At 31.6% G+C, this 22,661-nt stretch overlaps 1 protein-coding gene across 1 annotated transcript; it reads right to left on the bottom strand.

Moving 5' to 3' along the window:
- On the bottom strand, window positions 1-22,646 carry LOC134687704 (eukaryotic translation initiation factor 2D-like). Its single transcript, XM_063548164.1, has 14 exons — window positions 22,435-22,646; window positions 13,424-13,698; window positions 12,776-12,878; window positions 11,480-11,587; window positions 10,732-11,051; window positions 10,301-10,418; window positions 9,767-9,812; window positions 7,241-7,338; window positions 6,700-6,846; window positions 5,689-5,778; window positions 3,929-4,021; window positions 2,922-3,042; window positions 1,829-2,003; window positions 1-287 (listed from the first exon to the last, which is right to left on the bottom strand). The coding sequence occupies exons 1-14, from the start codon at window positions 22,488-22,490 to the stop codon at window positions 226-228; spliced, it is 1,812 nt and encodes a 603-aa protein (XP_063404234.1). The 5' UTR covers window positions 22,491-22,646; the 3' UTR covers window positions 1-225.
- Window positions 22,647-22,661: the final 15 nt, after the last annotated feature.

The following is a 22,661-nucleotide window of genomic DNA, read 5'->3' as shown; positions in this document are numbered from 1 at the left end:
CAAGTGTAAATACGTTTATTGAATAACTTAATACAATAGATCATATTGTTTGTGGAGTTTATTCAGTGGGAACCTTAAATACCTCATTGAAAAGCCAATTATACATTGATTAATTTTGATGTAATTCCATAAACGCAAAGCAGACAGATCATAAGAAACATGACTCAAATAAAGTATTGATTCTTTATCAATAACATATATAAATAAAATCTATAATGTCTCATTTTATCTTCTTTTCGGTGCTTTTTCCATTCCGTTAATGTATTTCCTTGGTACTTTATATTTATCTGAAAATAAAAAGTAAACAAAAACAATGAATAACCAAGCTCTATTAGTTGTGAATGTGTTCTGATGTTTATCATAAACCATTAAAATTGAATTAAAAGTTTTGAATGAATAATTCAACCATCATCAATATTTGTCAAGAACTATAAAAAAAATTGAGAATAGAAATGGGGAATGTGTCAAAGAGACAACAACCCGACCAAATAAAAAAACAACAGCAGGTCACCAACAGGTCTTCAATGTAGCGAGAAATTCCCGCACCCGGAGGCGTCCTTCAGCTGGCCCCTAAACAAATATATACTAGTTCAGTGATAATGAACGCCATACTAATTTCCAAATTGAACACAAGAAACTAAAATTAAAATAATACAAGACTAACAAAGGCCAGAGGCTCCTGACTTGGGACAGGCGCAAAAATGTGGCGGGGTTAAACATGTTTGTGAGATCTCAACCCTCCCCCTATACCTCTAACCAATGTAGAAAAGTAAACGCATAACAATATGCACATTAAAATTCAGTTCAAGAGAAGTCCGAGTCTGATGACAGAAGATGTAACCAAAGAAAATAAACAAAATGAGAATAATACATAAATAACAACAGACTACTAGCAGTTAACTGACATGCCAATTAAACTGACTGAAAGGTTATGATTTCATCATATGAACATCAGGCACAATCCTTCCCGTTAGGGGTTTAGTATCATACCATCATAACATATATGAGAAGAACATAACCCGTGTCATGCCAACAACTGTTTTTAGAATAAATGTGTTTAGTTCCAACGCAAATACCTTATCAGTGAGACCTTATATGTTCATTTTATGAGACATGGGTTTGAAAAAAACATTATATACATATTGATCTTCCATGTCACTCTATTTGTCTGTTCTGTCTCACTTCAATATAATTAAGACAAGACCTAGAAATCAAAGATTCTCAAAAATATTCAATAAAACATTTTTTATAGGAGAGACAGAACCTGTTTATCTCGACACTATCTGTACATAAATCAGTTCAACAGAACCTGTTTATCTCGACACTATCTGTACATTAATCAGTTCAACAGAACCTGTTTATCTCGACACTATCTGTACATAAATCAGTTCAAGTTTGTTTTAAATGTCTGGTATGCACACCAATGCCCCGCTTCACTTTTGGAAACTTGACACTCTTGACCCTAGATTTTCTAAACTTTAAATATTGACCTCATACAATTTTTTTTTTTGGCATCAGATGTTTTCTCTTGTGACATAAAAATTATATGGGAACAACTGTAATGTCCAGTAATACGGACAAGTAGAAATAAGTTGTATTACCTTTGCCATTGGTTATTAGAATCTTTTGCTTATAGTACTTCTTTAAAGTATCACTATTTTTTTTACATACAACAAAAAATGGCACTTTGATGTTAAAAGTTGGTTATTTAGATCCTATCTGAACATTCCAAAAAATATACAAGAAATGTCTAACTGAATCTGGTCCAATAGGAGTCAATATGACCAATTTCCACTTAAATAGAATCATATAATTATGCAGTACATACTTAATAACAAATCAGCTATGTAACTGATTTGATTGCCTTGTATAACTATCTGTACTCCTTTATTCTTCTGTGGTAGCTGTGCTATTGTAGCACTACATGCCATTCCAACCTGTACTGTATGGGCTAATTCTTTTGGGTCTATTCCAAAGGTTTCTATATTTTCTATGAGGGTTACCTACAAAACCAGGACAACATTTATAATAATTTTCTATTATGCCTGCTATAAGCAGTGTGATAATATTACATATCAATAGGCATCTATCTGCCTGTCAATTCCTTGTTATTTGAACGCATATAGAATAAATAGAGTCATCAAGTTTTTTACACAACATCTCTGCAATGTTATTTTGTATATACATGTAACAACCCTTGATAATTTTTGTTAAAGAAAAGCTTGATTATTCTATGGAAAAACAAATCTTTTTTTTTCACATACCATGAAATTGGATTCTGGCCTTTGATAGTCATGTATGATTTTTAATTCTACTTCATTTATATATTTAGGAATTAGTATGACATCCACTATTACTGAACCAGTTCACATTAATATTTAGGGACCAGCAGAAGCATGCCTCCAGGTGCGAGATTTTCTTGTTGTGTTGAAGACCAATTGGTGGCCTTCAGCTGTTTTCAGCTATTTGGTCAGGTTGTTGTCTCTGACATATTCTCTATTCCCATTCTCGATTTTATCTTTAATAAGCTGATAAAAGGATACTTGGATTTAATGTCAATCAGACTAAACTAAACAACACAAAAAACTAAAGACATCTAGAGGTTAACCTTTACAATGTAGATTCATATATGTTCTTCTTCAATGCTAGAATTTTGTGTTTTAAACTGGTTGAACTGCATATGAATAAAGGAAAATGATATTCATATATCCAGACAAAAAAATCAGTCAAATCTTTATTCTGCCTATATACTGCCTATATACTGTCCAATTATATTAACTTTGCCTTTAGAAATCATTTTATTTTAATTTTTACAAAACTTGGTTCAAACTTTTTTTGGCCATAAAATGCTGCATGCTTTTAAAAGTAACATTCTTGTAATTTTCATGGTACCACTATATATAATCATGAAAATATTTCACCTTTTTGTTGCTAGCTCTCTGTTGTATATCAAGCTTAATTCCTTCAACTTTTCCTTTCTGATACGTAGGAGTCTGACCAGCATGTTCAATACATAAAACTGGTTGCATTTTACTTAATATCCTGAAACAAAAAGGAGTTTTACATGTTAATTGTTGAATTGAAAGGAGTAGGTCCAGTAAGACCTCTTTTTGGCCCCAAAATATAGCGGTTTTACAAAATTGTTAAAATGTAAACTTTTACTTAGTTATTGAATAGTAGAATGGTTCTGCTACATAAATATGGGCTGTTTTTGACAATACAATGCACATATATTGGGTAATAGCACCATGAAGTCGTGCTTAATTACTAAAATCTTCACAATTCCAGCATTTTAGTTAAATTTTAGACGGTTTCCGGGTAAAACGAAAGTGGCCGCATTCGTGTTCATCCAAAATATTGAAATGGAAGTTGTATTTGATGATAATACATAACATATGTAAAGATTGAGGATGAACACGGATTTTTGACTTTCGTTTTTGACAGAAACCATCTGAAAAGTGACATTTTTTCGGATATTTGGTAGTTTTTTCATATTTGAGCTTGAATCGGATCGTTTTTAATGACTTAATAAGTTAAAATCTTGCACATTAATTAATTGAATCATATGAAATAGACACTTAAGTGTTTAAAAAGTGGTCAAAATCTTTCGTCAGATGAAACTGAAATTTGAGGCCAAAATCGGTCCTTACCGGACCTACTCCTTTATGATAAATTAACTATGGTACCTGTACAGAACTTTACTGTTTTTTTTTGTCTCACTAATATATAACCCAAATCACCTTTCATATATGTAACAGCGAAAGAAAAACATGTAAATTGTTTTCACTCTAGAAGGTGTAATTGGCACTACAAATTTTAAAATACAAAATGTCTGAAAATTGTTGCACAATTTCAATTCTCTTTTTTCTAACCATGAACTAAATGAACAGTTATATCATTCCGGCAGTAATATTCCAAAAATATTTACCTTTTAAACAATTCTTCCCATGACAAATGAGTAACATTATTTTCTCCTTTGGTGAGCACTATATCTGCTATAATAGGATCTAACTGTACTTGACTGAAAACATAAAATCTGAAGTAGATCACAGCTGCTTCATTAAATGGTACCTATGTTGGTATTAAATGCCTTGTATTGTCAGATAAGTGATTAGATGATTTTCCATATCACCATCCCAAATTTTTAGAGTAATTTGTCTGTTTTTATAAAACTAATAATTTTTGTTGGTAGAAAACAGCAAAAAAATATCAATGGTATAAGAATTAACCAAATTGGAGACTTATTTCCTTGTTATCAGCATTCATGTCATAATATTTCAATTTCATACTACCCTAATATAGAAATAAATGAGGAACGTGTCAATAGGACACAGATGATGCCACTAATTGCATATCATATAAAGTTATAAAGGGACATAACTGAAGAATGGTAAATTAACCCTACCCAAATTTATACTAGATCTGAGTTTTGTGGTAATAAGTATTGTGTTCAAGTTTCATAACATTTGGTTGAGGCAAATTTAAGTTAGAGAACAGCAAATCGTAAAGGGGCATAACTCTAGAACAATAAAAGTGACACCCTTAAAATTCATACTTGATCTGTATTTTGTGGTAATAAGAATTGTGTATCAGTTTCATAACACTTGGTTGAGGCAAACTAAAGTTAGAGAATGGAAACCAACTTTGGAAATTTAGAAATGATCCATGTAAACTTGTTGCTCCTTTAAATAAACTTATTCTTAAAGGTTACCTATTCAACACTGTGATAAGATCATTGAATATTGTTTTTATTGGTATAAATATTGACTTTGTTATAAGTAGATTAAAAGCTAACTAAATATTACTAGTATGTTATATACATATACATTTTCATGGATCTACAATCTGTCGATACCTATAACTTGGCATTGCACAAGGTCATGTTTTTCTCTGGCTGTTTATGACGTCTTTACACTAAATCCATTGTATGTTGGATGTGTACGGATTGATTGCTTAGTCTTAGAGGCATGATTTTTTTATTAGTTGTTAATGGCTTTGAACTAGCTGTCAGATAACTGCGAGTACTCTCAGATCTGTTCATTGTGTCTTTTTGTGTCGGGATGTATAAGTACCCGGCCACGTCCACTTTTATTGTTTGTCTATCTGATGAGTTAAGCCTTTTTCAACTGATTTTTATAGTTCGATCTTATGTTGTACTGTTATACCACTGTCCCAGGTTAGGGGGAGGGTTGGGATCCCACTAACATGTTTAACCCCACCACTTTATTTATGTATGTGCCTGTCCCAAGTCAGGAGCCTGTAATTCAGTGGTTGTCGTTTGTTTATGTGTTACATAATTGTTTTTCGTTCATTTTTTTTTACATAAATAAGGCCTTTGGTTTTCTCGCTTGAATTGTTTTACATAGTCTTATCGGGGCCTTTTATAGCTGACTATATGCGGTATGGGCTTTGCTCATTGTTGAAGAACGTACGGTGACCTATAATTGTTAACATTTGTGTCATTTTGGTCTTTTGTGGATAGTTGTCTCATTGGTAATCATACCACATCTTCTTTTTTATATTTGGGATGTACGTACATATGTACAGAAGGACAACGTTTAAACTTAATGCCCCCTCCATTATAGCGGGGGCATAAAAATAGACTGAGATTGTAATTTTCTAAGCAGACCAGATTTTCTTTGAGGGCAAATGAGTTCAAGTACACAAAGGATCTTATGCAACACATACCTTTTTTTGCTATCACTTTGCATGTTGTTACTTCTAACATACTCATCTATGTAACTTCTGATATCAGTCATTGCTACAGCACTTCCTTTCCTGAAAATAATTACTAATGTCATCTCAGTATGAACAAACAACAAGTCTTATGGGGCTACTTTTAAACCAACATGGCAAATCAAGGAGTGTACAAAACCCATTGTCTGCATAGATTTAGAAATGCATGACAGATCATGGCAAAACCTGATAAAATGTACATTCATGTCACGCATACATATGAATGATAGGAAGAAACTAGTTTTCAGCATCTCTGTTTACAATGCTATTGATTTATGGTTATTTATCTTCTAGTTTATACCATATAAGAGTAACACAGTTAAGGTGGTACCCAACACTTTCACTAAAATTAATTTGGCTCGTTTAATTTTCATAAAATTTTGTCAAAGTATTTACTTAGACCCTTTGAAAAAAATATAAAAATTTCTAAACTTTTGAACCAACCATTTTGTCAGAAAAATTACACTGGTTATATAGCAGTTTGACAAACATCAATTTTGATCATTGAGAAGCTTGATATTCCTTTTACAACACAACGTTATCAAAACGTTTAGCTGACTTTACAGAGTTATCTCCCTGTAGTGTTAGGTACCACCTTAAACCTACTTAAACAATCTCCATTTTTCAAGCAAAATATTGGCATATAAACTTCAGGAATAACTATAAACCTAAAGTTGGTGTATTTTTGTAAAATTAGAAAGACTGATTGTTGTGAAATGACTAGTAGATGGGTATATTTTTCCCGAAATTCTTAGCACCTACAAAATTTCTGAATCTAGACTATTTATCCATTTTTGTAGATGGTCTTAGATATCTCTTGATTATTTTTGTCACTAGGTTGCTATCTCATTGGTGTACATCCAACATCTTTTTTATTCAACTTTAAATTGCAGGCCAAAAAGGGCTTCTGCAATAGGGCTTTTTGTGTTGATCCTATATGCAGACGTTTAAATATGTTTGTACCTCAGACCATTAGGTTTAAACAAAGGCAATACAGCAGAAGTAACTGAATACATCTCTGTCAGTTTAGGAAGTGCAAATTCTGCTTCAGAGGTTAGAGGCTGTACAGGATCAGAATCTATCTCAATTGGTAGCTCAAAATCACGCAATCTGTAAATATAAGGTGTACAAGATTTTAATTTAATTAAATGTGTGAATTTTCCTCCAAGACAGACATATATCAATTGCCATTTCTGTAAAATATAGGTATAAACATGGTTAAGTAAATGTTTCCATATGAAAACCTGAATAAATCTTTCAGATCAAAAAGTTAAATTGGAGATGCACAACTTTATTAACTGTACAAAATTCTGTAAAAGTGCATCCAATAAACCAAGCTAATTTCAAAAGCTGTGAATGGTGTAAGAAGAAAAAAGTTCAGTTTTGGTATAGAAGACATCAAAAACTTAGATTAAGATGAATATAGGAACTCCATATCATGTCAAACTGATGAGGGTCAACCATAAGACAAAAATGTAATGAATATAATATTTGTTTAACATACTGAGATTTATCTACTTCCACTATACTGTCAGCACCCTTAGATAACTCTTTAACTTTTATATAACCATCCTTCTGCATCTTTTGTAAAAATTTGGATAACTGAAAAGAAAATTATATCTTTATTCATGTTCAACTTTCATTTCTTATAAGCTTTTGCATACTTACATAGATTTCTATATGGACAAAAATCTATCATTTCAATAATAAGTTAATTTTGAAATTTGCCTATTTGCCTATTTAGAAATAGTGAGGATACCATATCCCTTTTTTAGCTCACCTGGCCTAACAGGCCATGTGAGCTTTTCTCATCACTTGGCGTCCGTCGTCGTCGTCTGTCGTCGTTTACAATTTTTCAAACATCTTCTCCTCTGAAACTACTGAATGGATTTGAATGAAACTTAGCATGATTGTTCCTTAGATTATCCTGCACAAAGTGTGTGCTTCGATTTTTGATCCGTCAATTGAAAATAGAATATAGGGGTCAAATGCAGTTTTTGGCTTATATCTCAAAAACGAAAGCATTTCTAGAGCAAATCTGACATGGGGTAAAAATGTTCATTAGGTCAAGATCTATCAACCCTCAAATTTTCAGATGAATCAAACAAATCATTGTTGGGTTGCTGCCACTTAATTGGTAATTTTAAGGAAATTTTGCAGTTTTTGGTCATTATCTTGAATATTATTATAGATAAAGATAAACTGTAAACAGCAAAAATGATCAGCAAAGTAAGATCTACAAATAAGTTAAATGACCAAAATTGTCAATTGACCCCTTAAGGGGTTATTGTCCTTTAATGACAATTTTTCACAATTTGTTCATCATATTTGCTAACTTTTAAAAATCTTCTCCTCTGAAAGTACTGAATGGATTTGAATGAAACTTAGCATGATTGTTCCTTAGATTATCCTGCACAAAGTGTGTGCTTCGATTTTTGATCCGTCAAAAAACATGGCCGCCGTTACTGAAAATAGAACATAGGGGTCAAATGCAGTTTTTGGCTTATATCTCAAAAACGAAAGCATTTAGAGCAAATCTGACATGGGGTAAAAATGTTCATTAGGTCAAGATCTATCAACCCTCAAATTTTCAGATGAATCAAACAACCCATTGTTGGGTTGCTGCCACTTAATTGGTAATTTTAAGGAAATTTTGCAGTTTTTGGTCATTATCTTGAATATTATTATAGATAAAGATAAACTGTAAACAGCAAAAATGATCAGCAAAGTAAGATCTACAGATAAGATAATATGACCAAAATTGTCAATTGACCCCTTAAGGGGTTATTGTCCTTTAATGACAATTTTTCACAATTTGTTCATCATATTTGCTAACTTTAAAAATCTTCTCCTCTAAAACTACTCAACCAAATCCAACCAAACTTCAACTGAATGATCAGTAGGGTGTATAAAATAAAGTTTGTGCTTTATTTTTTATTTCGTCAAAAAACATGGCCGTCATGGCTAAAGATAGAACACAGGGTAAAATGCAGTTTTTGGCTTGTATCTCAAAAACTCCAGCATTTAGAGCAAGTAAGACAAGAAGTTAAAGTATTTATTAGGTCAAGGTCTACCTGTCCTGAAATTTTCAGCCAAATTGGGTAACTGGTTTTTCAGGTATAATGCCCCTGAATTGATGATTTTAAAGACATTTTGCAGTTTTTGGTTATTATCTTGAATATTATTATAGATACAGATAAACTGTTAATAGCAAAAATGTTAAGCAAAGTAAGATCAAAGTGAAACTGCTGTATCAATTTCAGCCAAACTTAGGCTAAATGAGTTTCAGAGTATCTAGTATAAATTTTATATTTCATTTCCTTGTATGTCAAGAAACATAGCTCCTATGGCTAAAATAGAACATAGGAGAAAATGATTTTTTTTTTGCTTTTGAAGAAAAGAGAACGATTCAAAGAACATTTAAATAAATTGAAAAGCCAAAATAATCATTGATGAAAGATTTAACCAAAAAAATTAAGGTGAGCGATTCAGGCTCTTGAGAGCCTCTTGTTTAATTACAATGTCATATCTGCAATATTTCCCCTGAACTTAATGAGAGTTAATTTAACTGATAACATCAGAAATATTTGCCACTGGGCTATAACAAAACAACAAATTAATCTATCTATGATACCTGCATCAACATGACGTCTTTACATATATTTACTTAAAAGTAAGTTCAACATTCAGATAAAAAACATGTAATAGCATTTCAACATTGTGGTGTTTGTTTCAGTATAGATGTAGAAATGGCAAGGTGCAGTTGCTCTATTAAAAAGCATGTGAGAGAGTTTGTCAGACACTTGCCTTAGTTTGGTTGGCAATGAAACTGACTGACTAAAAATTACACATTATATATAAAACAGCCAGAAATTTGATATACACCTTAGCATACAAATCTTGATGATTTAGTAAAACAAATATACCACACACAACAATTTATTTCTTATCTTCAAATTATAAAACAATCTGTATTGTCATAAAAAAGCACAAACCTCAGTTTTGTTCTTTAATTACACCAAATGATTACCTTTTTATAACTTGACTTCTTGACATCTAACAATTTTCCTGGTGGACTGAAACACAGTAAAATCTTTCTTTTTATATGAAATTCATAAATTATATTTAATGCATGTTTCATTGTTCTTTTCTTTTCAAAGGTATATTTAAGGTACTTGGGGGTCTAAATTAAAATCATAATGGACATATCTACTAAATTTCAAGGTGACAGGCAATGACTTCATATTAACCAAAAGTTTAACCTTATACAGGATGGACAAATGCACATACCTCAACACAATGTGTTCCCTTACTTTCATTGGTGTGGAATACAATTTGCCCAATATTTTATGTCTTTTTTTTACTTTATAACTGACTTTTTGCTTCAAATTTCATAGAGGGGATCATGCTATATGATCTCAATGTTATGTTGTGATCAGTCTCTGTGAGTTACATACTTAATTATATCGTAGTATGCTAATTATATATGGGAAATGGCGGTAGACACATGCATAGTTGTAATTGGTAATGTTAACTTTGTTTACTCAAACTAAAACCAACTTACCAAAATTTAATCATATGGTTTTTAAAGAAAGCACTAGTGAGTAATGGTAAATCGGATTTCTTTACTGATGACTTTATTGCACACTTAAAACAAACATCTAACAACTCATCCATATTATCTACAAAAGATAAAGGAATAATAAAGTATTAAAAGGGGGATTTAAACAAATAAGTATATGCTGTAAGCCAGAAAGGATAATAACAGATCTGAGTGTCTACTTGCAGACAGATAAACCCAATAAAAACTTTAAATTTTGTACAAATAGTGGTACAAGTAATTTATTCATATACTTGTATTAGCTATTTAAAAGAATTATATCAAATCCTTCCTGCAGGTCCATTTACTGATAATTTCAAAACACATAACATAAATACATATCTATCTTAAAAAATTTGATGTGAGTAATTTATTTCTCCTTTGTAATAATATACCTAATAAGTCCATCACTTCCTCTTCGGTGTTGTTTGAATCATTTTTCATATCTAATTTGTGTAAACTTCCACTACATTTATTTATGGCTTGATCAAGCACACCATTGTCACTCTGGTTTCCGGTAGCATCCCCAGAGTTATATGGTTGATGTTCATTTAACCGACTGTCAATTCCTGAATCATCTGTCACTTTTAAATCACCATTTTGCTGATCCATCTTAGCACTACTTGACTGTTCATTCTCATCTGAATCACTGTCTTCATTCATCATTAACATGCCATCAGGTATGACTGGTATAGGAGATTTATCTCCAAATGACCTACAGATTATCATAAGATCAGGACAGTGAACAGAAAGAAAACAAGCCTGTCCAAGTAAATATGTAAAGAGAGTAAGAAAATTGCTAAATCTACAATGTAATCAGTCTAAACCGAATAAGGCATAAACCAGAATTATGCCTTAAAATTTTTCTGTGTTAGAAAATATAATAAACATAATGTTCATATATAATATTTATAATAAATAATAAGCTCCCAATGTCTTTTTTAGTAGACCCCTATGGGTACTGGTGAGTAACTTTCTTTTTATTTTCTTTTTCAATTTTGTTAAGCTTAGAATTTTGGTCGATTAAATGGGAATTTCATTTCAGTTCTTAGATTCCAATATCTTTTTTATAATTACTTCATGAAATTATTGTAAGATCGTACAATGAAACGAAAAAGGACATAAACAATAAATTAACCATACCACAGGTCGTCTCCAAATAAATGTACTATCTGTACACCTTTACCACGCATAGCTGAATCAAACATGTCACTGCCCGACAAAGCAGCTCTCCCTACAGCAACTGGGGCTCTACAAAATTATAATGTATTTTGAGATTACTACAAAAACTTTATAAAAAGGTCATGTCAAAGTAATTAAAGAGGTAATGCACAGATCTAACTTTTTTTAAACATATTTATTTAGAGTGTTTTGCAACTTATATTAATCCCTCTCCACTTTGCGGGTGCGAGTGCTGCCTTGTAGCGGCATTAGCCTACTCTTTTTCGAAATCTACAAGGGTGTCTTTAACGTGCAAGAGATATGGCTCTCTCTTAACACAGGTCAGCCTTGACCAGCTGGTAGATTTATTTTCTGTATTATACATCACAGTACATAAAACTTGTCTTATATGGTTGTGTCAGGGCATTTTATTGTGTACTACACAGTATCAGGTCTTTCTCCTTCTTGAAGGCTACAGCAGGACCTGTAGTTGTTTATAACCATGTTATTTGGTTCTGTTGGATAGTTGTCTCATTCATAAGCATACCCTACTTATTATTGCTTTACATATATCTATATTTAGTAGATTATAATTTACTGGCGAATTAAATTGTGATATCTTTTGTAAAAGTATTGATTTGCATTGTACAGATTTCTTAAAAACTGTGAAAATATACTTGAGCCATAGTTATCACATAGATATTTGAAATGGGGTATGATTGCCAATAAGACAAATGTATATAATCTGACAAGGATGTTATAAAATATATAAAAAGAGTTCTAGTCTTTTTTAGTTTCTCATAATTGTTCACTGGAGGTAAAATTTTGTTGACAATAGACGTTATTTTTAATCATGTGGTCTACCCTAAGGCACTCAGATGTACATTTGATGTAACAGAAGAACAATTTTCAGTGTTGTTTCAAGAACTGGAGAAATCAAATCAATAACTGATCACCAGATGGCAGTTAATTACTTCTAATTGACAGCCAGGAACTTCTGGTGTATAAATTAAAATCTGAGTATAAGACAATAATTTAATTTTGGATGTAACACATCATCTTATTGGCTGATGTTATTTAGTTTATCATATCATAGACACAATTTCGTCATGTGACCATACCGTCATAAAAGTTTTTTTCATGATTTACTTGTGTTATTGCAGTTTGACGCCTGACGGTAAAGGGCATTACTACCCTGTTACATGCCATGATTGTAGTAATCTGATTAAAATTCAAAAAAATTACTGAAGCAAACATTCGGTCATCATTAAAACTTACTTATTTCCTAGAAGACATACGCTGCATAGGTCTCCTTTTTTGATATTTCTAAATGTATATGGAGTTACTTCCCCTTCAACAATAACTCCAGGCAACATCAAGTCTGAAATGAAAAATAGGAATCTCAAAACTCTGTTTTTCTTTGTTATCTCAGGAACATATGGATATTCCAACATTTATTTTCCATTCTTAAAATTTTTCAAAATGTTTCTATTTGTATGAGAAAACAGACTAATATAAATTAACAGCTTGTGTCTAGATGCTATTAATAATTCAATTGTTTTATTACACTCATGTCAAACTCAGGGTATTAAATACTGTACTCAAGTTAAGTTCAAGGCTTTACCTATCAATCAGTTTGTTGCATGCATCTTTCAGGTGTAACATTTTCTTTTATACATTATATTATTATTTTTTTTGTTAAATAATTGTTAATGGGACAGAAAAATTGTAAGATTCTATCAAAGAGGTTTGTCTTTACAGTTTTCTAAATAAAAAACAACATTTTATGAGGCTTCAGAAACAGTAAATGGAACTGACACAGCTATAAATGTTTCACCATGATTTAATATTTATTACAGACAGCTCAAATTATTATTTCAATTTAAGATTAACTAATCAACCATTGCTTTTAAATATTTTCTTTACCTGCCCCGCTCTTTAATTTAGAGAATACAGGAGGATAGGTCCTGAACACAGGTAACAACTCTGGGAACTTCCACATGGTATAAATAGTGGGTATTAATTCTTTAAATACTTCTATAAACACAGGATTCTTCTGAACACAATAGATCACCAAACTTTCCCCAGAGTGGGTATAGATTTTGGCCACTGTCATCTCATCTTTGGCTGGAATAATCTGAAGCAAGTCTGCTGGTTGCAGATTAGGGAATAACTTTTCAATGTCATTTCTAACTCTTTTCCTAGAATTGAATAATCAGTTATCATGGTTAAGTTATGAAGCCATTATGTATACAGCATAAACAAATGTAATATTAGTCTATGAAAATATTAAGTTACAATAATTCATAATTTATCTATTTTCAATCAAAATCAATAATAATTCTTACTCCTTAAGAGGTGTAACTTAAAGTAATCTGATAGTTCCTAAGCCAAAAGCTGAACTATTTAAGAAATCCTTTGATTATTCTGGATCAGTATATGGAATGGACTACCACACAAAATGCGTAAAGCTCAAAACACTTTTACTTTTAAGCAAAGTATCAAGAAGTACCTAACACAACCCAATAAGAAATGTTTGCTACAATGTATTTGTATATTTTTTATTTTCATTTGATTTTTTGACTACATGTATACTTCTTAAACAGCATTATATCTTATGTTAATAACAAAACATTGAACTACATGACTGTAAATTAACTATGTGTAAATATCTGTTTTGATTTTATTGTTATTTCTATGTGAGGGCCTCAGGGAAGATAAGTTTATTGTAACTAACTGAGCTTACCCTCTTTAAATAAAGAATTTATTATTATTATTATTTATTTCGAGAAGTCAAGAGTTACCTATTTGCATGACTAACATGACTACATGTATAACTTAACCAAAATATTATCATCAATGACTTTATATTTAACTCAGATTAGCTATAAAATGGTTCAAATGATTGGTTCTCTCATCATTTACTCCATTTTCACTGTGTCTAAACCACACCGGCAGAAATTGATCGGACTCGATGGTATCTAACGTCCGGCACGATGACGGAACATCAATAGACAGAAGAAAGATAGGTTTCTCCTTATTTTCTTAATTTTTTTTATGATATCGAAGAATATATATACATATACAACTATTTTCTATTGTGAGATGCAATATTTTCTACAACCGTTCTATATTAACGGAGAAATAAGTCAAAATGCATGTCAAAATGACGAATTGAGTGAACCTTGCCTCGAAATTGTTTAATTTCTCTTTAAATTGTTCACATTGTACGGAAAGAAAGGTACGAGAAGATAGATATTGACACGGAGATTGCAAATTTAGTTATTATGAGCATCTCAATAATTGTAACTCTGTATATGGAACGAAAGAAATGGGTCATGTCAAAATTGAACTGGCCGGTTTCGTCAATGTATACAACCCGGTTTCGTCATAGATTTCAAAATGCATAACCCGGTTTGGTCAAATAAAAAAAATCATAATCGCATTACATTATAATTGATTATTTAATTTCAGAGTTCAAAAGGAGTTTTGTGGGTCGTTCGAAAACAAGTTCGTTCACCGGACAGCGGCTTATTATTTATATGAGTCTCAGATTCAAATTCCTACTCTTATAGAACTCAAATATTTTAATTTTACTTTGCATTCCGAACTTTTTTAACAGCATATTGAGATTAAAGCTCTTTAAATATGCGTTTTCTATATGAGTTATGGGAAAATATGTTGAACATGTTTAAACTTGAAATTAAAGTTTACGGTCTTAAAAATCGAAACACACAATTGATATGTGATTTTCTCGCACAAAAGAATGGACACCTTTATAAGTAATATAATCATTCCATGTATGTAATCTTTTCTACCATCGTTAAAAATAAATCTTCTTAAGGATAAACGTTGATGATAAGACAAATGTATAGACATAGAATGTAGGATTACAACTACCATGCATTAAAATAAAATTTATTTATCACTAATTGTAACTATACTGCTATGTACAAATTAGTATAATAGTCTCAGGTCATCGATAAAATTCAATAATAATTATTTTGTTAACATTATTAAAAAAAAACCGAGTCTGTACTGTCCCCATTGTGTTATGATGATCGTACACTGACGTTGGTCAGTATATTTTGACAATATATACGGACAGACGGATTCAGTTTATTTCAAAGTGGGCGTGTTTCGAACAACTTGTACATACCGCAGACAGTAGCGAGTCGAACAATATTTTGATTATTTTTTGCTTTATAAAATCGTTAAATACAGGAATCAATATAGTTTTGGCAACCGAAGGTGGGGTCGGGGCGTGCAACCTATACGTCATCTAGATTCGCCACTTTTCTTATAAAGTGTATAACGAATCAAAATATTGTAAGAAATGAGAAAACAGGGACACCCGGGAAATCGGATTATGTTAGTTGGATTATGTTTATTATAATACTGCCAAATATCAAGTTCTTTTTATCGATTTCTATACATTTTTCTCAAATATATATAAAAGTTATATAGGAAAATGATAAGGCAGACAAATATACAAATAAATCGACTTGGCCGATATCCTAATAAAACTTATTGACCTTTAATTACGATTTTTTTTTCATTTCTTTGCGTTTTTACACGCCCATCCAAATTTTGACAGGACGTATTATTGTATACACCCGTCTGTCCATCCGTCCTTCCATCCGTCCGTTCCTTCATCTATCAGTCATTCGGTCCGTCCGTCCGTCCGTCCGTCTAGCTATCCGTCTATCTTTCTGTCCAGCGTAAACATGTCGCACCGTAACTTGAGAACAGCTTATCTAGTTTTCATGAAACTTAACAAAGTTATTTCTTGAAATGGTCAAACGATTTGTAAACCTTTTAGTGAAAATCAAGTTAAATCTTTTTGAGTTACAGAACTTTGTAAGTAAAACAGGAGTGTGTTTTATTAAACATGTCGCGCCATATCTCAAAATGGTTAATCATTATTGCATCAAACTTTACACACTTCTTAGTAATATAAATCTTAACCTCTGCATACTTTAAGGTGATGTTTTAAATTTTGTTTTTTAAGCGTTAATTAGGTTTTCTTTTTAAAAAAAGGGGGGTCACATACTGCGATGTATCTCAAAACCTATATAAAAAAATATCATAATGTTAATGTTAAAAAAATATTTAGATATCAGTGTTTGCTATTGAGTATTTATATTCCATTTAAAATTAGTTTGAAGATCAGTGAAATAACGGATACGACTTTCATTAGGAAAATGTGTAGTACTATAATTACCTTTGTAAATAAATGTAAACAGCCAAGTACACTTTATAATACATATATATTTAAATTCTTTCGAAAGACAATGTTCAGTTCCGTGTTAACGTTGCTTTTCATAAATTGTTGATTTTAAAAAAATATAAAAAACCGGGTGATATATATAGACGAAACCGGGTGTTGTGTAGTAAACAACAATGACGAAACCGGTGTATTTTTATTTGACATGACCCATTTATTTCGTTCCATACACATAAATACAAGTATTGAGATGCTCATAATGACTAGTTTTGCAATCTCTGTGTCAGTATCTATCTTCCCGTACCTTTTTTTCCGTACAATGTGAACAATTTAAAGAGAAATTAAACAATTTCGAGGCAAGGTTCACTCAATTCGTCTTTTGACATGCATTTTGACTTATTTCTCCGTTAATATAGAACGGTTGTAGAAAATATTGCATCTCACAATAGAAAATAGTTGTATATGTATATATATTCTTCGATATCATTAAAATAATAAGAAAATAAGGAGAAACCTATCTTTCTTCTGTCTATTGATGTTCCGTCATTGTGCCGGACGTTAGATCCCATCGAGTCCGATCAAATTCTGCCGGTGTGGTTTAGACACAGTGATTTTACTCCATTAATAAATACTTTCCTTCATGAGCATGATGAGAGTCAACCCAGAAAAATCATAACAAAAAAGTTTAGACTATTTAAATAATAATTATAAATAACTGGATATTAGGTTTCAAATGTAAGTCATATGAATTTGCAAACAAATTATCATAATGATTAGTTGGTTTAATGTGATATCAAATTTCTACTTACAGTGTATCTTTATTACTTATGAAACTTAATTAAAACAAAATATGTCTTACTGATTGTTATTTATTATAATATTATTATTTTATTTTATTTAAATCTCATCATTGCTCATTGCATATAAAATTGAGAATGGAAATGGGGAATGTGTCAAAGAGACAACAACCCAACCATAGAAAAACAGCAGAAGGTCACAAACAGGTCTTTAGTGTAGTGAGAAATTCCTGCCCCCGGAGGCGTCTTTCAGCTGGCCCCTAAACAAATATATACTAGTTCAGTGATAATTAACGCCATACTAATTTCCAAATTGTACACAAGAAACTAAAATTTAAAAAAAATCAAGACTTACAAAGGCCAGAGGCTCCTGACTTGGGACAAGCGCAAAAAAGTGGTGGGGTTAAACATGTTTATGCGATCTCAACCCTCCCCCTATACTCTCGTCAATATCTAATTTTTAGTTGACCTAAAATCTGTCAATAAGACATCTCCACTGTCATAAAGACAAAATGGCCTTCTATAATGCCATAAAATATGACAAAGTATAAACATAGAGTGAGTGATATTCAAATAATTAAATGTTATATTAAAAGGGGTCCTACTAAAATGCACGCGGGAGCGCCCAGGGAAAAGAAAAAGCGCCCAGGGAAGAAAACATAGCACCTGGGGGAAAGAAAAGGCGCCTGGGAAAAATATACAGATATTTTATTGGCATGAGACAACTTTGTGTTGATGAAATAAGTAATGCCCATTTTTTTATTTTTTTTTTAAACAAGTAATTTTCAAATTCAGATAATAGACATTTGTAATACATGTAATAAAACAAGTATGAATGTTTCAATTTTAACAATGTTATAATTTTTGAATACTATTTCGAAAGACAGATGATAATGGATCACAGTTTATGAGGAAGATTTATAAAATGTAAGACATCAAAAGGCATGTTTTTCAAAAACGATATCAAAATGAAAAATATTAAAAAAAAAGACTTAAATTTCACAGATAAATATTAATTTAATCAAAATTGAAAAGAGTTACACATAATACATCAGCAAATAAAGCAGTACTATACATGTACCGTAGTTAAAACAAGGGGATAAAAAGCAGGAGTTTGGTTTAAATTTAAAAATAAGCATTAAATCCTGATAAGCAAAGCCATTGAAACAGTTTTAGTTTCATAAAAAAGATATAATAAATATATATATCAGCATCTGCATAAAAAAAAGTGTTCATCATGCAGTTGCGAAAATATTAAACTTTAGGCATCATATCCACATTTATATTAAGGACAAAACAAGCAATGATTATTTATTTTTTTAAAGAAAAATTTTATAGTTATAAAATATTTTAATTTTTTTCTCACAGGCGCTAATTTTCCTTCCCCAGGCACTTTTTCCTTTCCCCAGTCGCTTTTTCTTTTCCCAGGCGCTCTCGGGCGCTTTTTAGCAGGACCGTATTAAAAGTATCCTTCATAAAATAAAATTCAGTTCTCTAAAATACTTGGTTTAAAGTAAATCCAATTTTCTACTTCATCAATTTATTTTCGATTCATGAGTATGACTGTCCCTCTTGTGGGGGTCTCATTGGGGTGTTCCAATCCCAGATCCCGCTTACTGTTTTGTCAGATTCCCATATCCCGCTGACACTATGTAAGTAAGCAATAAACGTATTTACACTTTTGGTATTTAGCCAAATCTTGCCTCCCAATGACCTTCGATCTACTCTGAATCACCTTTTGACATCAAGCAACAATCACTTTTAAATTTTGACTTCAAATAATTTAAATTATGATGTCAAAGTTTACGGGGAACCTGTGTGATTTTACGTAATGGCAGACAAATTTGCATACAAGTGTAAATACGTCTATTCTCATTTTTGTTTTGTAAAATTCTGTGTCCCGCTAGACTTCATTAGCTGTTTTCATCACACAATAATCTGACTTTCATGTGTCACACTTACATAAAGTCAGCAATCCTGTGTCACGCTTAGACCCCAATGAGACCCACTCTGGTATATTTCGTCCCTTTTATTAGGTCTTTAAGGTTCATCATAACAAATGGACAAATATGGCCGTATTTTCACCTCAAAAACTACTCTGTGTACAGACTTACCTGTGCTGTTTGGAAAGTTTTAATGCCTAGCATCCACTAGATATATAAAAGTTAAATGCATTTTGTGTTTAAGAAAGATAAAATCTTTCTTGGTTTTTGATGGCCATTTTTTTTCCTTTCTGCAGAGGGTGCAAAAATAAACAAACACCTGAATTACTTTGATACTGTCCACTCACTGACTCAGATAAACTCTTTAACTCACCTGTAGTTGTGAAGATACCTGGTGTCCATGTCAATTAAGGACAGTGAAAACAATACAAACCGTTTTTTTACCTGAGGGAGCATCTCATAGTTGTACCACAACTTTAATCATTTTTCACACCTTTTGCATAAAGGAAAAAAAATGCCCATCAAAATCCAAAAGAGATTTTATCTTTCTGAAACACAAAATGCATTTAACTTTATTATATCTAGTGGGTGCTAGACATTAAAACTTTTCTTACTTTACAGGTAAGTCTCTACTCAGAGTAATTTTTGGCATGTAAATATGTAGGATTAAATAGTGTCCCCCATGAAATGATGTCCCATGGACAAAATTTCACAGATAAGACCTATAAAATTTGGTCCAGGACATAATTTTATTATAAAATATTGTCCACTTCTATGTAAAAGTGTCCCTTGACAAGAGATTCTATTCTTTGTTGGACTTTTTTCATAGTGAAATCATGTCAATATTGCATAAAAGACTAATCTAATCCAAAAAAAATATTTAACAAAAAATAATAAGACTAAATTGACATTTGTTTTTAAATACAATAGGAATCTATGAATTTTTTTAACATCTTTGAATTGTCCTTTTTAACAAGATTAAAAATGTCATGAATAATATTCATAAATGATTGATTACCGTTTCTTCTTGCACATACCTTTCGGTCTTGTTTCAATTTGTCCTTATGAATTACAAGTTTTAATGTTTTCTCTTGTGTTTTTTTGTCAACATGTATATATAATACATTTCATTGTTTTTAATTTGCAACTGCTTTGCCTTCCTTTTAAATGATATCCTATCATTATTTTCAAATTCTTGAGGGTATTAACCATCACACACATAATCATACAGCTGTTTATATTCATCACTTTTCATTTTTGTTGACATCTGTGTTTTCTTTATTTAAATTTCAATTATGATTTAACTAATTGATTAAAACATTTCAATGATTTCTAAATTATTTCCCTTCTTTAGGGACAGAAAAAAATAGCTACACTATGAAATATTGTCCTTTGTGACATATTTTTATAAAACATCCATGAAATTATGTGCAAGTACTAGGGACAATTTTTCACTAAGGGAGACACTATTTTATAGTTTACAAATGTAATATTCTGTCCCATGAACAAAATTTCACAGGACACAATTTCATGGGACACTTTTTTGGCTTACAAATACAGCCATATCTGTATCTGTATCTGTATCTGTGTAAGGAATTCCCTCCTTCAAACATGTCAAAGGAGCACTTCTTTTCAGAATCGGTTTTAAAGTTCACAATATATATTTACAGGACTATATTTACAGGGGTCTTCGGTAAACAAAAAAGCAAAAATCTACGCCCGTGGGGTGAATGCTGGCTACATTCAATGGCCCTTTCGTTTGTTTGACGGTAGAGCTTTCAAAAGTTCATTTCTTTTGGTATGTAACGCATAGCACAGTTTTCTATTTATATATATTCCACTTTGAAGCAGTTGTCCATGCATTTGCATCTACAGCCACATGCGCATAATAATCTACTTGGGTCTCAAATAAGCTGTTTATTTATTACTAAGCTGGTTAGGTTAAAGCATTTATCAAAGTTATTAATGCTACGAAGAAAGCAGTCTAATTCATACAAGTATGGTATACGAATATTATTCAGAGTTTTACAATCTAGAATAAAATGTTCAACAGTTTCTGAATTTTCGTTGCAGAGAATACAAGTTGGATCTATTGAATTCTGGTTAAATGCAGCCTTATTGCTTTGCCGGTAATAAGTTCCTGTTAATAGCTTTAATTTTGGTTGTAGGCGGCTAATATCTTGTGCAGAGGTACCAACACTTGCCAGACATGGATGAATATTGTGCCAAAGAATATTATTTGCAGATAAATTGCGAAGAGAGCTGAATAATGATACTTTTGTCCTGAGTTGTTCATACCAAACGTTGTCCACTGCCTTCTTAACAATTGCTTTCCATCTGTATCTACTGACTGGGTTCTGTATAAGTTCATGAGCTGATTGTAGGTTATATTGTGCAAGTAAGCAACGTATTTTAGAAAACCAGTTTTTGGAGTTAAATCCGGATATTGAGAGTTGTCTTTCTGCCAGATCTTTTTCAACGGATGATTCCATACCACAAATCTTGTTGGTATATGTTTAAGGCTGCTTTGTGTATAATGCCTTGGAGTGGTATAACTCCTGCTATAGTATAAATTGCTGCGTCCGCAGTGTTGTTGGGAAGCCACAAGATCTGTTTAATTGATTTCGATAGAATACTTCTAGTGGCTCCAATTGTTTATTGTCTGGAAGAAGAATGTCAATTCCATAGATAAGAACGGGAAGAACATAAACGTTGAAAATGTGAAGACATGTTATTGGATTTAGCCCATTCTTTCCATGCAGACCAGCCCCCATCAGGCTATACATAGTTCGTCTTGCCTTTGAGATGTTTTCATCAACATGGATGCTGATATTTTTTTTTAAATCAGAGCTGTGTTTTATTTGTCCGTTTGTTATGATGAACCTTAACTTGCAGGGGCTGATCAGGGAGCACCTATCTCATATAATTTATTAGAAGACATTAGTTCGAAAACACTGAGATCACATATACCTTTCTGATCCTTTTATTGCTGTCTGTGTTTTGACTTTAAACGGTTTGTGGAACATTTTTACTTGACAAGTGCCCGATGTTGGTATTGGGCAATATCTGTATACTCACTTTCGGCAGTCGTAAAAGATTTTTTTTTTTATATATTTACTTTATGTGTCAAAAAAAATCTTTTCAAACAATATTTCTAAATCTTTGTCACATTTTGAAGAAATTAATCTGGTTTTCCT

The sequence above is a fragment of the Mytilus trossulus genome, chromosome 1 (genome assembly GCF_036588685.1).
Source record: "Mytilus trossulus isolate FHL-02 chromosome 1, PNRI_Mtr1.1.1.hap1, whole genome shotgun sequence".
Lineage (NCBI taxonomy): Eukaryota > Metazoa > Mollusca > Bivalvia > Mytilida > Mytilidae > Mytilus > Mytilus trossulus.
This window is presented reverse-complemented; position numbering and strand designations above follow the sequence as displayed.

What these genes read in the sequence shown, in the direction of transcription:
- LOC134687704 (XM_063548164.1), bottom strand. Translation starts at nt 22,490, where the DNA reads ATGTTCCACAAACCGTTTAAAGTCAAAACACAGACAGCAATAAAAGGA. An exon ending in CAAAGTGATAGCAAAAAAAG is followed by an intron (nt 4,022 to 5,688) that starts GTATGTGTTGCA and finishes TTATGTTTTCAG; the next exon opens with TCAAGTACAGTTAGATCCTA. An exon ending in AGAGAGCTAGCAACAAAAAG is followed by an intron (nt 2,004 to 2,921) that starts GTGAAATATTTT and finishes CTGGTTTTGTAG; the next exon opens with GTAACCCTCATAGAAAATAT.